The sequence below is a fragment of the Microcebus murinus genome, chromosome 9, assembly GCF_040939455.1.
Source record: "Microcebus murinus isolate Inina chromosome 9, M.murinus_Inina_mat1.0, whole genome shotgun sequence".
Taxonomy (NCBI): Eukaryota; Metazoa; Chordata; class Mammalia; order Primates; family Cheirogaleidae; genus Microcebus; species Microcebus murinus.
In genome coordinates this window covers 44,844,158-44,863,087 of record NC_134112.1, presented here as the reverse complement: position 1 = coordinate 44,863,087, position 18,930 = coordinate 44,844,158, and the positions used below count along the sequence as shown (strand labels likewise).

The 18,930-nt window shown below is 33.5% G+C and overlaps 1 protein-coding gene across 9 annotated transcripts in view; it reads right to left on the bottom strand.

Moving 5' to 3' along the window:
* Nucleotides 1–18,930, bottom strand: part of SGCE (sarcoglycan epsilon) — a 69,508-nt gene that overhangs the window by 11,064 nt on the left and 39,514 nt on the right. For 5 of the 9 annotated variants that reach the window (XM_012757129.3, XM_012757133.3, XM_012757135.2 and 2 more), the window contains 4 exons: nucleotides 6,410–6,572; nucleotides 3,785–3,996; nucleotides 2,821–2,847; nucleotides 1,909–2,097 (listed from right to left, as the gene is read on the bottom strand). In XM_012757129.3, the coding sequence (XP_012612583.1) occupies nucleotides 1,909–2,097; nucleotides 2,821–2,847; nucleotides 3,785–3,996; nucleotides 6,410–6,572 (591 nt within the window). The remainder of the gene's footprint in view (nucleotides 1–1,908; nucleotides 2,098–2,820; nucleotides 2,848–3,784; nucleotides 3,997–6,409; nucleotides 6,573–18,930) is intronic. The other 4 variants (XM_012757131.2, XM_012757134.3, XM_012757136.2 and 1 more) reach the window with 1 other exon arrangement.

Below are 18,930 nucleotides of genomic sequence, written 5' to 3'. Positions count from 1 at the left end.
GATCTCGCTCTGTCACCCAGGTTGGAGTGTAGTACGGTAATCATAGCTCACTGCAGCCTTGAACTTCCAGGTTCAAGCAGTCCTCCTGCCTTAGCCTCCCAAGTAGCTAGCACATGCCTCCAAAGCTGGCTAAGTTCTTAAAAAGTTTTTTGTAGAGATGGGGTCTCATTATGTTGCCCAGGCTGGCTGAAACTCCTAGCCTCAAGTGATCCTCCTGCCTCAGCCTCCCAAAGTGCTGGAATTACAGGTGTGAGCCAACGTAAACGGCCTGCCCATTTCAGCTTTGAAGAATATCTATCAACATTTCACTGGCACTCTAGGGTGAACAATATAAGAAATACTAGCCTTAAAGAATAAATACAAATTCTTTTCATTTTGAAAGTGAATGATAAGGCCATTCATAATTTTCATCTTAAGAAGGCAGCTTAAATTGACAAATTATGAATTATTATAATATTCTTGAAATTTGACTGATATTTCTCATCAGCACATCAGTGTATCCTAGTAAACTGGGTGGTACGATGACCCATAACGGATGACCCACTGACTATTGGAGAGCACAGAAATCCATCCTTTCCATTCAGTACAACTACATTTTGTAACCTTAATATTTATATTCCTGATATATTAATGTTTCCAAAACTCAAAATTTTAAATGTATGCAATTTTCAACACTGATAATAGGACTTATTAACCTCTCTCTCTCTCTCACACACACACACACACACACACACACGCACAAACACATCCTTGGTATATACAACTCTAACGTAAATAACATTCGAGAACTTCAGGAAAATATTGATAATACTTTTGGATTTCTAAAGTATTGTGGACAGATGTATCTGGTCTATACTACTCACATTATTATTTAATCTTCAAATTACCACAGGCATCCTACCTGGTTACAAATAAGCACTCTCAATGGGAAAATTTGTATCCAGCATAGTTCCCAGACAAATTTTTAATCAGTAAGTATTTACTTTATATCATATTCTAATGGGGGGGGGTGTGTGTATGAGAGAATGAGAGAGAGATAGAGATTTTTTTGTATATCCATTCCACCTACAAAAGTAAAATGAAAAAGAGAACCTCAAAAGCCAACTTTGTGACTTCTAGTGCTTAGGGCAATTGAATTCAACCTATTTCAACATATGGTTAAAAAGAAAAAAAAAGAGCCATATTCTTAAAAATAAATGATAGTTTTACCCACTATTCCCTTATATCAAAATCTAGCTTCTAGACACATGACATGGGTTCTTAAGAGCAACTGTGCAATTTCCTCACCCCTCCTCCATACCTGCCCTTTACAAAGTCTTCTTCCAGGCTTTTTGACTGTGGTCCTTCTGACAATGTTTGTACTAATAAAACAGGTACTTATAGCTCACACTGGAACTACTTGTTTTAATATACAAGCAGATCACACACACACACAAACCTTAAAAACCCTTTGTTTCGCCCTGAGGCAAAAAATTTAGATTCCATAGGACTATATTAATAAAATTTTTTAAGAGGTTAACAAAACTAAATAATTCTAACAACATCCCTTAAAAAAATTAATCAGTTTGACATGCTTTAGGATACGCTTCTTTTTTCACAATTAACTCATCTTTGAGCAAACATGTATATTCATTTATTATCATTGTCAATTTCTTAAATATAAAGGAAAATGTGTTTGGATTAGTGAAGTGGAAAAAAAATACAGCATTTCCTGAAAGGAATTCTATTGTATTTGTGTGAGGACAGTGGGGATGGGATTTACACTACGAACATCCTTTTGGTATTTCTTCTTCCAGTTATGAACAAACAAACAAACAAGACAATGAAAAGCTCTGGTCTTTACAGATACTTGTCTATAAAAAAAATATACATGCACATTAGCAATTATGTCTCCGAGCGGATACTTACTGCTGCGTTTGCATCAAAGGCATGTTAGTGCTATCATAGTTGTCTGTGTGCAGCGGAGGTATGATTTCCCCAGTTACAGGGTGAAACACAGGAAGCGTTGACAGGGGCCATGCTATCTCTCTATTCTTGGACATGTCTCGAAGCTCCTTGGTAGATTTTTGAATAGCACTGTGATGAACCAGTTGGATGCTAGGTCAAAAAGAAATAAAACAACATATATTTAAAATTGTATATTAGCCTGATGGATCATCAATTTGAAAAAGTTATGAAATATATTTTTTTCTTTTAAAATAACAAGACATTATTGCATTTCTGGGCATTTTATAAATTATCTCACAGAGTATACATCTACTTTTAACATACTAAAACTAAAAATTATAAACTGATTTTTAAATACATAAGTCTTTCTTTAAATTAAGCTATGAAACACTGTGTTAATATTATAGCCCTAAGTAACAAACTAGTTTTCTATTTATTTTCTACAGTTAAGATAGCTTTTATATTGTTGCTTCTGATGGGGCATTTATAAATACTCACAGAAGTTTCATTTTTATGGTAGGTTATTACTGTAGATTCTGGAAAACTTGTATGAAAGGTCTTTTCATCTGTTCTCTGGTTTATAGAAATGCAGATTGGGAAATCACATAATATAAATGGCAAGTTAATATTCTGAATCTGAAATATTTTAGGCTTAATGTTTTATCTATGTAATCTTAGTTTTCAAACTCTTTTTAGTTTTGGCTTCTACCCCTCCTAAATATCTCTATTTAGAAAGCAGCTTTCACATTTATAAAATAAACTATGAAAGATGACAAATGAAAAAAAAGCATGACACACATGTATGGAGCATGATGGGCAACTGAGAAGTGGAATAAAAATGATAAAGAAAATAACAGGAAAGAAGACACTTACTCTGGTGTTTGCATGTTTCTCTTTTCCCTAGAAACAAAACAAAATTTATGAATTAAATAATAGCATTGATATTTGGAACATTAAGACTATATGCTCATGGGATCTTGCATGATGTGGAAATGCTGACATTGTTACTATTAAATGCAACCAGGCTGCATTTGCCACCAGGTTTATGACATTACTTGGATGAATACACATACAGCGATGGAATACTGATGAGAAACACATAGAAAAATGGAAAAAAAAATGGAGATTAAGAATCAAGCTCTTGATTGAAATAAATTCTATGACATAATGAAATCAGGCTACATGTAAAATGGAAGAATTTGCTACTTGCTGCTTTATTAATCTTTTATCCTTTGCTTTGTTATCCTGACTTCCAGATAATCTCAAGAGATTATCTTAATTGACATAGATGTCCTGAAAGTACTAACTATTCATGAGGTGAAGACTCATTACTCAAATTATACCTTATTCTTATTAATTTACTCCTAAATTGCTTTTTTAAATATGTTTTAAACATTTACATTATGTCACCCTGTTTGACAGCAGAAAGATTTCAGGAAGAATTCTGACCATCACTCCTGATCAAACTAAGACAATTTATTTATTTAAAATGCAATTACCATGTCAATAGATTCTGAAGTCTGCGCTCACATAGATGGCTTGTATAACCAAAATATCTAGCCTTAATTATTCTTCGGTCTGTTTTACCAGCATGAATTTACATCAAGCATTAATAATTTTTGAATAAAGTAATTATATCTCCTAATTTGATTTACTAGATTCAAAACTATTTTAATTCATTTTAAAGGAATAAAGTGCTGCAATTTAACTTGAACACATTTTCAATTCATTTAGAAAGTATTTTATGAACTAAATGAAACTTTGCTTTTAATGGAATATTCTATGTTATTATCTTAGCAGGCTCTCTAATTTTTTATTAAGGTTTTAAAGTACTCACACGCCTTCCCGTCGGCAGCACATGATATAAGCAAGTATTAGGAAAAGGACCAGTGCTACTGCCGAGGGCACAGCCAGTGTAATTAGGAAATCCGTGTAATAGTCTCTGCTTTTCAAAGAATCAGAAGGGGGTTTGTACTCTCCACCATCAGGTAAAATCCCCTCTCCACGAATCACTTCCTGATAGGTGGACACTTGCTTTGTTTTATCAACCTGATGCAAAAGAAGACAATTACACATCAAAATAATACCTGCAAACATGAGATTTTACGATCTGGACACACCAAAACATTCTTTGATAGATTATCTAAAAAGTCATCTTTTCCAATTACTTTATCACCTTGAATTTGCAATTTATTGCTGCTAGGGGAAGGTAATAAATGACAGTAACATAAAGGCTTTATCTTGCCCTGCTTTCTATGCCCTTCCTACAACATGAATATGTACACATATATGTATACATGCATAATGTATATGTATGTGAAGTGTATGTAGTTGTCCTTTTTCGGTTTTCTCCTTCTAAAGCAGTCCTTCCTACTACTATGTAAATTTCTTGTTTCTTAGTAACAAACCTCTAGTGCAGATGTTAACAAACCTCAATTGGCTGACTACTAGGAATGCAGGTATGGTTTCTAAGTTTTGTAAACTTAGAAAAAAACTTATAAAAGAGAAAGGAAAAAAAAAATCACAGACAATTTCCAAATGGGTTATTCTTGATCTTTCTGCCACCCAGCTGACAGAGGAAGTTTTAGAAAAGATAGTCTAAGGAACATGGAACATAGTCTAAGAAACATGCTATACTCTTACTCTATTCCAGGATCAAAAAATGCCCAACACTTACACTAATTTACCTACAACACATTAACTGAACTGCTTTCGCTGAGGTGCATTTAATTATGCTAAGGTGTTTTTTTTTATTGGAGGACATTAAAAATATAGACATATGAAATTTGTTCCTACATTTACTACTAAAAAAAAATGTTGAGGGGAATTACTTGTAGCACTACTCGGTGTCCTCTCCCCAAAAAATCCACTTGAAGAATTTTGTTAATAATACAATGCTGGTAAAAACTCTGTTTTCTGCCAAAGAACTGATGCTCTGACTCCTCTTTAAAAATGAGAACTAAATAACTGATGAATTTCCTTTTTTGTCTTGCACATGAGGAGGCTTGTTGTCAAGCATGATCTTATGCTTATTTTGGGGGGTAAAGTTTAGGTCCTGATTTTCCACTTCTTTTCTACTTTATTATGTTTACTATATGACTTTTATTTAAGCCTTCTGAAATAATTCATAGTATATAAATAAATATGTGGAATATAAATAAATGTGTAAAATAAAAAATAAAAATTCCCAACCTTTCTATTTATAAAGCCTTACCACATAAAAATCTTCAGAACACATGTCATTTTTAAATTTTTAGAACTTAGATAATATTCCTAAACATACACTTATTTTACAGTACAACCACAAGTAAAACAGGGTTGTTATGTCCTGCCATCTATCAACTCTGGGGAGAGAACCCTATTTAATTAGGATAGCAGGTTCTCAGTCTCCTGTACCCTTGTATGATTAGCACCATGACTAAAATACTAAGGTTTGCAAATTTACCTTTAATACACATAAGCCACAACAAGTTAATAATTTTATTAGATTTAAGAAGGCAAAGAAAGACCATTATTTTTCTAAGACACAAGGGACATGAGAAGAGTCCAAGGCAAAAGGCCAAAAGGGGTGCTAAGTGTTGCAATGTGAGTAATATGTCCTCCAATACTGGACCCTGGAAAGGTGCCTGCAGTTGGCTCTCTAAGACATGAAGTGATAGTTGTGTTTATGTGTCAATAACTTTGTTCAAATGTCAACTTTAAACTTAGATCTAATTTACTCACCACCAATCACAGAGTTGACAGAAGTTAAATCAAAAGGTCACTTAAAAGTTAAAACAACTCTCCTCCCTTTCAGATGGCAGGATCAAAATGTTATATAGAGAGACATAATATAAATTTAAATATAAAACATTATACACATCTTATGTATATATGAAACCTTACATTTTCCTAAATCTTTTAACATGCAAATTAAAAAGTGGTTTGGAAAGAAATATTAAATGGGTATGAACTGTAGGTAAGACTCTAACTTTTTTCACTTGGAATTATTTCTTGTGCTTTTAACTTTCCCTAAAATTTGAGTTTTCAGGACATTGAATCATTAGCACAACATTGCTTTATTTTTGGGGTTATTATTGTACTACATTCTCTCCTGCCAAAGTGGGGTCGTGGTGGCATATTTAAGAAGAAAAGTTCTGCACATATCACACTGACTCCATAATCCCTGCTGATTTAGCAGGTACCTGGATGTCCAGGGGGTTCATTTGGACCACCTGCCAAGCTAATCCAGACCCAGCAACCAATCAAGGGTAGAGTGAGTACAAAAGTGGAGATACTGTTTCCTAAACGGATGTACTGTTGACAAGCTTACCAAATCCTTAAAGTCAAGGAAAGTCAACTGCAGTTAACAAAGTAAACCCAGGATTTGTCCTTAAAAGCAATTCAGGTTTTTGTCAAATGTTATCTCCAGCCACATCACCCTTAATTACATTTGCAAAAACAAAATAAAACAAAAACTCACCAATGAAATTTTGCACCAGTCTATGTAAAACTGAGTACGGAATTTTTTATCACATGTTATTACAGGCTCCATTTCTTGACTGCATCTCAACTGATTCTGTGGATTTTCAACTTCTCGTAAACAAGAAGAAAAGGGGACATCGGCACCAACCATGACATAAACGCTGTAAAAATGTGAAACTTTCAGGTATCCTTTAAGAAAATTGGAAACACTAAAATAACAATCTACCTTGAAAGCAGGATTTATCCTTTTGAATTGAGGGATTAACTAGAATTATCCCTACGGTAGAGGACTGAGCTTTAAAAGCAGTGATTCATGTAAGGGCTTCCTCTCATTCATTCCTTTATTCAACCAATATTTACTGAGTGCTTTGGTGTACCAAATACTCTTTCCATTCAATGTTAATTTCTAAAAAATTTTATTTCTTCCCATTTATTTTTATTAAAAATAATCATGTATCATATTCTGATTATTGTATTTGGCAGACTCTATACCTTTAAAAATTATTCTTAATGTAAATTGTGTTAAAAAAACCCTATCACTAATAAATAATTGTAAGTAATAAATATTCACTTGATTTCATTATAATAAGATTGTGAAACTATAACCCTGGAAGTATGGAGCTTTAGATAGGCTTTGCTATTTTACCCAACAGTTCTGTCAGTTTTTCTACCAGACAAACCTTTACATGCTTGGTCTCTCTTTAGAAGGCCTCTCATTCTTTTATCTAAGATATTAATGTAAGAGAAAAATTATCATTTGGTAAACACAAACAAGGCACACAAAATTTATTTTCTTAGTGTATATCGTAGCAATTATGAAGAAATAATCTATTTAATTGGCTAAAAAAGAATTCATAATAAAACAAGATAGTAATAACAGCATTTAAATAATCTTGGAACAGCCTGAGAAGACAGGCGTCTCATTGACCTTTCAAAAGAAATGAGAAAACCAGGAAATTACTCTAAGTAAATATTACTTCTTTTCATAATGACAATGTTACAGCGACTTATGAAATGAAATAAAATCATCAAAATTCCAGCAGCCTTCTTTGCAGAAATTGACAAACTGATCCTAAAATTCATATAGAAATTTAAGGAACCCAGAATAGCCATACACACAAACAAAAAACCTTGATAAAGAAAAACAAATTTAGAAGGGTAATAATTCCCAATCCAAAAACTTAATCAAAGTTAATGTAATCAAGATGGTGTAGAAAAGGCATTGGGATAGACATATAGATCAATGGAATAAAACTGAGAAATAAACTCTCATATTTAGTAAATAGACTGCCAAGACAATCAAGGGGGAAAGAATGGTCTTTACAACTAATGGTGCTGGAACAACCAGATAACCACATAAAAAAGAATGAAGCTGGGCTTCCTACCCCACATCATATATAAAATTAACCCACGATAGATCAAAAAGGACTTCTGGTTTCCTGTATAGCATATAAGAAGCTTGGAAGTAAACACTTCAACCTAACAACAAATAAAAAGCTAAACAAACTAAAAAATAAACAATTCTTCTTAGATCCATAGGAGAAGCAAGGTCATAGGCAAACTGCTACCTGAAAAATTGGAGAGACAGACAGACAAATATACAGAGAATCACAATTTACTGGAGAAGAAACCCCTGAACTGAAACTTCTGAGAGAACCAGTACTGAGGTAGGCAACCCTGAACTGTAATTGATGAACTGCTGGAGGCTTAGTGTGGACAAATCTAAGGCGGCAGTAACTCCAGAGGAACCCAGTCATCAGAGGGCTCTCACATTTATGTGTTTTATCTCCTTGAGATTACCAGGTTCTTACAGTGAGTATAACAGAACAACTCCCTTGTGCTTCCAGCAGGGGGAGGAGAAAAAATCATTTTGAAATACACCAGAGTGTACTTTTCTTAACAAAGCCTGCCCTCAGGAGAAACTATTTAACCAGAGCCTACTCTGCTAGGGTTATATCAGAGCCTAACTGACTTGAGGAAAGAAAAATACCCAACTATAGCTGGCTCTATCCTTGCATGCAAAGGAAGGAAAATACCCAACACTAGACCAGTGTAGCCATCCTTGGGGGAGGGGGGAGCGCGACCTAAGGGGGAGGCAGCTGAGCAGCACATGAGAAGTCCACAGTCCTGAGGTACAGGCTCACTGAAAGATTGAAAACTAAGCATAGGACTATAGAAAGCATCCCCCACCTTACCACCAGATTACTAAAGGCCTATTTACAGCCATCCCTTTCACCCAGTACATTAGTCTAGCTATCAAGGAAAAATTACAAAACATACTAAATAGCAAAAAACACAGTTTGAAGAGACTGAACAAGCATCAGAATCAGATTCGGATATGGCAGAGATGTTGAAATGATCAGACCAGAAATTTTAAACTATGATTAATAAAGGGTTCTATTAAATAAAATGAACAGAATTGTTAGAAGTTCTTTAGAGAGATGTAAAATGATGTGGGAAACTCAGACCTACATAAAGAAAAATACAGCATCAGAGAAGAAATAAGTGAAGGTAAAAGAAGAATTTTTATATTTTTTATTTTTAATTGATCTAACAGATAACAGCTTGATTAAAATAATAGCAACAATGTATTCACCTATGTATGCTTAAGTATATAAACATTTATATATGCTTATATATAAACGAAATGAATAAGAGCAATGTTACATTGGAAGTAAGGGAAAAATATGGATTCTTTTGTTACCATAAGGTACTTGCACTACCCAGGAAGTGGTATAGTGTTATTTAAAAGTGGACTTGAATTACTTGTACATGTATATTACAAACTCTAAGGCAATTGCTAAAAAAAGGAAAAAAAGAAAAAAAACCACGATTGATAAGAGAGGGGAGGAAATAGAATCATATAACATGCTCAGTTAAAACAACAAAGGGTGAGAAAAGAGTGAAAGACAAAAACATGAACAAAGAACAAGGGCAACAAATAGAAAAACAGCAACTATGGCAGAGAGTAATCCAACTACATTAGTAATTACTTTAAACATTAATGGTCTAAATGCTCTAAATAACACACAGAGCTTATCAGAGTAGATTAAACAACAAGATCCAACTATATGTTGTTTATAAGAAATCTACTTTAAATATACACACGTATACATCAAATAGAAAAAGATATACCATTCTAATGCTAATTTTTAAAAAAACAGGATTAGAGGTATTAATTTTAGACATAGTAGACTTTGTAGCAAGAAAAGTTATCAGAGATAAAGAAAGATATTACATAATGATAAAGGGGTCAATTTTTCTAAGAATATAAAACAACCCTTAATGTGCATGTGCCTAATAACAAAGCATCAAAATACATGAAGCAAAAGTGGACAGAAGTGCAAAGAGAAACAGATGAATCTACTATTACAGCTGGAGATTTCAACATCCCTCTATCCTAAATAGACAAAAGCAACAGGTAGAAAACTGGTAAGGACATAGTGGAACTAAACATCATCATCAGATAACTAGATTTAATAGACATCTATGGACGACTTCAGTTAACGATAACGGAACACACACTCTTCTCAAGCTCACATGGAACGTTTACCAATATTCTGGGTCATAAAACACACCTTAACAAATCTCAAAGAATAGAAATCATACAATGTCTGCTCTCAGATGACAAGAGAATTAAACTAGAAATCAACATCAAAAGATAACTGGAAAATCCTCAAATACTTGGAGATTAAGCAACACACTTCTACATAACATATGAGTTAAAGGAGGAATCTCAAAAGAAATTTAAAAATATTTTGAAGTACAGGAAAATGAAACTATAACACCAAAATTGTGAGATGCAGCAAAATCAACACTTACGGGGAAATTTATAGCATTGAATGCATGTATTAGAAGAGACAAAAGATCTAAAATCAACCACCTAGGTTTCTGCCTTAGGAAACTAGAAAAACAAGAACAAATCAAATCCAAAGTAAGCAGAAGAAAGAAAACAATAAAAATTAGAGAAGAAATCAGTGAAATTAAAACAAAAAATCAAGAGAAAAAAAATCAAAGGAAAAAAAAAAGCTGGTTCTTTGAAAAGATCAATAGAATTGATAACCCAGGCTTCTGAAGAAAAAAAGAGAGAAAAGACACAAGTGCTAATATTAGAAATGAAAGATCAACATCACTAAAAATTCCAAGAACATTAGAAGAATAACCAAGGAATATTATGAACAACTCTATACCCACAAATTTGATAATGCAGATGAAATGGACCAATTCCTTGAGATACACAATCTCAAAAATTCATACAAGAATGCCAAATTCATACAAGAATGCCAAAATTCATATAAGAAGAACAATCTATATTGACCACATATCTAGTAAAAAAATTGAATCAATAATTTAAAACCTTCAAAAATAGCACCAGACTCAGATGGGTTCACTGTTGAATCCTATCACAAATTTAAGGAAGAAACTATTTCAATTTTCTATAATATTTCTCAGAAGATAAAAATCAAGAGAATACCTCCTATCTCATTCTATGAGACCAACACTACTTTAATACCAAAACCAGGAAAAAACATTATGAGAAAACTACAAACTAGTACATCTTATAAACAGAGATGCAAAAATCCTCAACAAAATATTAGCAAATCAAAATCCAACTATATAGAAAAGGAATTATAGACAATGACCAAGTGGGATCTATCCCAGTTATGCAAGGTTAGTTTGACATTAAAAAATCAATTTATATAATCCACCATATCAACAAGCTAAAGAAGAAAAATCACATGATCCTATTATAGATGCAGAAAAAGCATTTGACAAAATCCAACACCATTCATGATAAAAACTCTTAGTGAGCCAGGAATAGAGGGGAAATTCCTCAATTTGACAAAGAACATCTACAAAAACTCTACAGCTAATATTATACAAAATGGTGAGAAACTCGAAGTTTCTCACTAATATCAGGAACAAGTCAAGGATGTCACCTCTCATTGCTGCTTTTAAACATCATACTGGAAGTCCTAACTAATGCAATGAAAGCAGCAAAGGAAATAAAAGGCATATAGAATTGGAAAGAATAAATAAAACTGTCTTTGCTCACAGATGATATGATCCAAAAGAACTGACAAAAAGTCTCCTAGAACTAATAAGATATTATAGCAAGCCTGTAGGATACCAAAGTTAACATACTAAGGTTAATCACTTTCCTGTATACCAGCATGAACAGTGGAACTTGAAATTAAAAGCACCATGCCATTTGCATTATTACCCCCCAAAATAAAATACTTAAATATAAATCTAACAAAATAGGCATAAGATCTATATGAGGAAAATTATAAAACTCTGATAAAAGAAATCAAAGAACTAAAGAAATGGAGAGAGATTCCAAGTTCATGGGTAGGAAAACTCAATATTGTCAAGATGTCAATTCTTCCCAAATTAATTATACATTCAATGTAATCTCAGTCAAAATCCTAATAAGTTATTTTGTGAATATTGATAAAGTGATTCTAAAGTTTACATGTTCAGGCAAAAGATCTGGAGTAACCAACACAAAATTGAAGGAGAAGAACAAAGTTTGAGGACTGACACTATCTGACTTCAAGACTTACTATAAAGTCACAGCAATTAGACAGTGTGGTACTGGCAAAGAAAGAATAGACAAATAGATCAATGGAACAGAATAGAGAGCCCAAAAAGACTCACATAAATCTAGACAACTAATCTTTGACAAAGGAGCAAAGGCAATACAATGGAGGAAAGATGATCTTTTCAACAGGTAGCATTTTAACAACTAGACACATGCCTGTTTAAAAAAAAAAAAGAATCTAGACACAAACCTTATACCTTTCACAAAAATTAACTAAAAATGGATCACAGATATAAATGCAAAATGCAAAACTATGAAACTCCTAGAAGATAACACAGGAGAAAAACTAAATGATCTTGGATTTGGTGATGACTTTTTAGTTACAACACCAAAGACACAATCAATGAAAGAAAGAACTGATAAGACAAACTTCATTAAAATGAAATTTCTGCTCTGCAAAAGACACTGTCAAAAATATAAAAGGCAAGCCACAGACTGCAAGAAAATGTTTGCAAAACACATATCTGATAAAGGACCATTATTTAAAATGTACAAAGAACTCAGCAGACACCTTTCCAAAGAAGACATATCCATGGCAAATAAGCATATGAAAAGATATTTCACATCACATGTCATCAGGTAAATACAAATTAAGACAACAATAAAATTCTACTACACACCTACTAGAATGGCCAAAATCCAGAACACTGACAGTACCAAATGCTGACAAAGATGTGGAGTAACAGGAACTTTCAGTGGGAATGCAAAATGGTGCAGCCACTTTGGAAGACAGCTTGGCAGTTTCTTACAAAACTAAACATACTCTTACCATATGATCCAGCTATCACTCTCCCTAGTATCTACCCAAGGGAGTTGAAAACTTATATCCACACAAAAACCTGCATAGAGATGTCTATAGCAGCTTTATTCATAATTGCCAAAACTTGAGGACCATCAAGATGTCCTTCAATAGGTAATGATAAATAAATTATAGTATATCTAGAATATGAAATATTATTCAGCACTAAAAAAGAACGAGCTATCAAGCCATGAAAAGACATGGAAATAACTTAAATGTATATTACTAAGAAGTCAATCTGAACGGTATCTACTATATGATTCCAACTATATGTATGACATTCTGGAAAAAGCAAACTGTGGAGACAATAAAAAGATCAATGGTTGCCAGGGTTTGAGGGGAAGGAGAAATGAATAGGTGGGACATAGATAATTTTTAGAGCAGTGAAACTACTCTGTATGATACTGTAATTCTGGATATATGCCATAAGACATTTGTCCAAACCCACAGAATATACAATAGCAAGAGTGAAATCTAATATAAACTATAGACTTTGGGTGATAATGATGTTTGTCAATGTAGGTTCATCAATTATAATAAATATACCATTCTGGTGGGGGATGTTGATAATGGAGGAGGCTATGCATGTGTGGGAAGAGAGCAGGTATATGGGAAATCTCTGCACCCACTCCTTAATTTTTCTATGAACCTAAACATTTTATTAAAAATAGTATACTTAAAGAATATATCAATGACTTTAATGTAAAAGCTAAAACTATTAAACTCTGAGAAGAAAACAAGCATAAATCTTTGTGAACTTAGATTAGGCAATGATTTCTTAAATATGACACCAAAAAACTCCACCAATAATAGAATAAATAAATAAATTTACCAAAGTTAAAATGGTCTGTGCTTCAAAGAACACCATCAAGAAAGGGAAAAGACAACCCATGGAATGGGAGAAAATATTTGCAAATCATATATCTAATAAGAGACTTGTATTAGAATATAAAAGGACTCTTACAATTTAACAGAAAGACAAATAATTCAATTGAAAATGGCAAAGAATATGAATAGACATATTTCCAAAGATGATATACTAATGTCTGATAAGCATATGAAAAGATGCCTAACATCACTGGCCATCAGAGAAATAGAAATCAAAACCACAATAAGATACCACTTCACTCCCACTAGGATGGCTATACTAAAAAAGACAAACAATAGCTAGAGCTAGTGAAGATGTGGAGGAATTGGAACCCTCCTATTCTGCTAGTAGGAATGTAAAATGATGCAACTGCTTTGTAAAATAGTGTAGCAGTTCCTCAAAGGTTAAATACAGTTATAATATGACCCAGCAATTCCATTCCTAGGGATACATCTAAGAAAAATGTAAATATATGTCTACATAAAAACTTGTACATGAATGTTCATAGCAACATTGTTCATAATAGTCAAAAAGGAGACACAATCCACATGCTTATTAACTTATGAAGGGATAAACAACAGGCGATATATCCATACAACAGAATATTACTCATCAATAAAAAGAAATAAAATACTGATAAATTCTACAACATAGATGAAACTTGAAAACATTATGCAAAGTGAAAGCAGCTGGTCACAAAAGACCACATGTTGTATGATTCCATTCATATGAAATGTCCAGAATAGGCAAATTTATAGAGACTGCAAGTAAATTAGTGGTTGGTTGCCTAGGGCTGGGGATGGTGGTAATTGACTGCTAATGGGCACAGGGTGGGATGGGTGGCAAGTGTTGGGATGACAATGTTCTAAAATGGATTATAGTAATCACAAAATTATATATTTTAAACAGATGAATTGTACAATCTATGAATTATTTCTCAATAAAGCTGCTCTTTTAAAAAAATGAAATGAAATAAAAGTACAGCATGGGATTCAAAGCTATGTCAACATAAGCATGAAGTCACAGCCAAGGTGGAAATGACAATGGTGTTCCAGAGAATGTTTACACAAATCCTGTGCCCTTTACATCAAATTGATATTAGGACTTAAGTTTAATTTGAAAAAACATTTCTAAAAAAAAAAACGATTGTACCTTTGGGAAGCAAACAAACAAAATAATGGACTAAAATTGAAGATCAAATTAAAAGTTCAGAAGAAAAGTAGATATAAGAAACTATCAGTATTTAGATGATCAGCAAATATAAACATATTCCATTTAAAACAAGTCATTATTTTTAAGCCTCACATAAAGTTAATTTCTATTCTTTTACTAACTGCCAAGCTAACCCCATATTTGTCCTTAATAATTGTGAAATATATCTTTAAATGCAGATACAAAACGAACATTTCTTACAACTGTTAACAGCTCTCTTGCTTAAACAAGACATTGATTTGCATTTCTAATTAGTAAGATTTTAAATTAATTCCTTTCAAGATAACATAAATGGGCATAAAAGTTTCTGTGCTTTGAAATGTTTTTCTTAAATTATAAGAGCAATATAAAAATATTACAGAAAACTGGGGATATAAAAACAGAACTCATTTATATTGCCAAGAGAACTGTTTTCATTTTCCAATGTACCTTGCATAATATTTTTCAAATTCATACATTTTAACCTAATTGCAATCATTTCTAAAATATAATTTTGTATCCTGCTTTTTCAATTAACGTATTGTGTGCATTTTCCACATTGTAGTCTTTGTAATTACAGTTTTATGGCAATATAATTTTTTAAGTGCACGTGATTTATTCAGCAATTATTTCAGAGTTGGACATGTAAGTTGCTTCCAATTTTTTGATGTTATAAATAATATTGCAAAGACTACCTCTGTGCTTATTCTTTAATGTTACTCTCTTAAAAGAGATGCCTAGAAGTGGAAACATTTTTATGACAGTTGACCTACACTGCCAAATTACTTTCATCTCTACTTGGATGATCTATAAGCTTCTCAAACGTAATATGTTCCAAGCTGAGCTCACCATTACCCCACCCCACCTCCACCTGTTCCTCCTTCTATCTTCTTCTTTCTTGGTGATTGGCATCCCCAGATGCTCAAGTCATGAACTCAAGCATCATCATTTTTGACTCCTCTCCTTTTTTCCACATAACCAATCCATCATCAGTCTCTGACATTTATCCCGAAATAACTCTCGTAGACACCTGTCCACTTGGTTCTATCCCACTGCCACAACTCTAGTTCTAGTCACCATCACCTTCCTCAGGGAGTGAAGCAACAGTCCTTAACAGTTCTCCTTGAACCCAGTCTTTGCCATTGTCCTTAGGAAGCCTATTTGCTGAATGAGTGAATAAAACACATTATACCAAGTTTAAAAAAAACAGAGCAAAAATGTCATGCTCAAGAGCAGCTGATATTGGATTTGCCTTGTAGGTATAACAAAAGTGTGTATTTATTGTTTCTTCTGTAGAATCAAAAAGTTTGAACATGCTGGTTTTTTTTAAATACATCATTTTGTCTGAAGCCATGTATAATAATAACTCTATGCTATACATGCTAAAATTATGTTTTTCATAATCTGTTGTTTCCCCTTTAGCTAGCTTTTTGATATGTAAAAATGTAAAATTTTTATGAAGTGAAATGAGGATGATCTCTACCATTATGACCCTAGCACATGTTTTCAAATTTTCAACTGTGTGTAAACAGATGGACAGGAATGCATTATCAAGCACAAGGCTCTCAATAAATGCTAACAAAACATGGGGCTTCAAAACCTTAGGGATAGATGTATGCTAGATAGACTCATTCCTTGCAATGAATTTTTGCTTCCAATTTGAACAACTCAATTCTCCTTTTTTGAGTTGAAATACATTTATTGGGCCTTTAAACATATAATGTGAAGAGCCAAATAACAGGTAAATAATTTAAGTCAAAACTCTGCCTTTTTCAGCAACAGCCAGATAAATGGATCTAATGATTTTATTTTTTCCCCAAATTCTCCTAACTAATGAATGCCTTTTATTCTTTATGTATATAGGAGATAAAAGGCAGTTTAGGGAAAAATGTGTCCATACACATTACATGTTGCCTGGAAACTCTCGGACTCTCAAAAGAAGCAACACCACACTTTCGCTTTTTTCTTCTACCCCACTTTTTCTGTACGTATCTACAATCAATCAATCAATCAAAAAGTAAGATGAAAAATAAAGGACAAAGGACTCATAAGATTATAGCAAAACATACATAATAAACAAATAAAAAGGTAATCAAAAATTAGGAAAAAACTGAAAAATCTAAAGGGTTAATATTAATAATTCCATTGTAATCAAGAACACTGAATTTGGCACTGAACTTACTTGTATCCAAATCAAAATAGAAAAAACAGTAAATGTCACAGTCCTCATCATTAGAGAAGGGGTAGTGTGACTGTTTCTTAAGAGACTTTCATGTTTCAGTGGCACTAAATTCTAAAAGAACTTTCTCACATGTTCACGTACCTCTAGCAGGGAACACAAATGGCTACTGGGTCCCCCCTCAACACCAATGTCTCTACGCAGCATTCCCTCCGTTCAGTCCTCCCCTCATTCTACACAAGTATGATCTCTCTAAAATGAAAATTTTAGTATCAGACATTTTCTACAAAGGTCCCTAATGCTTCCAGATAAAATCCAAACAACTTCTCTGGTAGACAAGGCCTTACATGGTCTGGTCTTTGCTCCCTTGATAACTATCACTTCTGGATCTCTCTCTCCCATTTCCACACTAACTAGGTTGCCAAGTCCAACATGCTCTCTCCTAAGGGCTGTTGGCCATGACCTTACTTCTGCCTAAAGTTCCCCTCTCTCATTTTCTCAGCAGGCCAGTCTGTACTCACATTTTCAATGCAGATCAGACCTCACCTCCTCCATGAACACTCTCCAGGAACAGACCTGAAGCAGAGGAGGAGCCCTCTCTGTGGTACCTCAATTGTGGCTCTCACAACACTGATTTTAATTATCTGATGACTTGCCTGGTCCCTAGTAGATTGCAAGCACATACTGTATTTTGTAAATCACTAAGCCCCAGAGACTAATATAATACTCTCCCATGAAAAATACATATTAATAAGAAATGTTAAATTATGAAAGAAAAAATGATAGAACTTAAAAGAATAGAAATTAAACATATAGTTACATTGATTTCACTTATTTATTTTTGTTATAAAAATGAACTGATATGGGGTTCCAATTTCTATTTTTATTAAAGGAATTTTTTCAAAAATTCCCATCTCATATCACCACCGAATCCATAAAAGAAATGATATTTGAAAAAAAAAAAAAAAGAAAGGATGTAAGGGGGTCCAAGTGTTCTTGTTACATGGATGAATTATATTATATAATGCTGAAGTCAGGGATTTTAGTGTACTTGCCACCTCAATCCTATTCATTGTACCAAAAAGGTAAGTTTTTATCTCTCACCTCCTCCCACCTTTTCCCCTTAGTTTCTAGTGTCCTTTACATCACTTTATGACCATGTGTACCCAGTGTTCAGCTCCTACTTATTAGCAAGAATATGTGGTGTTTTGTTTTTCCATTCCTGAGATACTTCACTTAGAATAATGTTCTCCAGTTCCATCCAAGTTGCTGCAAATGACATTATTTCATTCCTTTTTATGGATGAGTAGTACTTCGTGGTGGGGGTGTGTGTGTGTGCATGTTTCTTTATCCACTCATCAACTGATGGACACTTATGTTGATTCCACATCTTTGCAACTGTGAGTTGTGCTGTGGTAAGTATTCAGATGCAGGTATCTTTTTGATAAAATTACTTCTTTTCCTGTGGGTAGATACCCAGTAATGGGTTGCTGCATTCAATGGTAGGTCTACTTTTAGTTCCTTGAGTAGTCTCCATACTGTTTTCCATAGAGGTTGTACTAATTTACAGAGGAGTGACATCATTTAAGAAAAAAGGGCAATCCTGTTATCACCAAAGATGGGGACAGCTTCAGAACCCTCCTGAAACTGGCCCAGAATCATGACTTTCCATCAGACCAATACCTGGCAGCCATTGACTTACATTCTCTCTTCCTCAAGTATAACTTCTCACTGAGGCCTTTGATACAGGACAAAAATCCAACAATTGATTGGAGGGAGTACTTTATGAGTACTCCCTCTACAGAATAAACCAGGATTCTCAGTTGCTAATTGGGGCTAGATCCACATGCTTTGGTACCAGAGGAAATAGTGGTAAG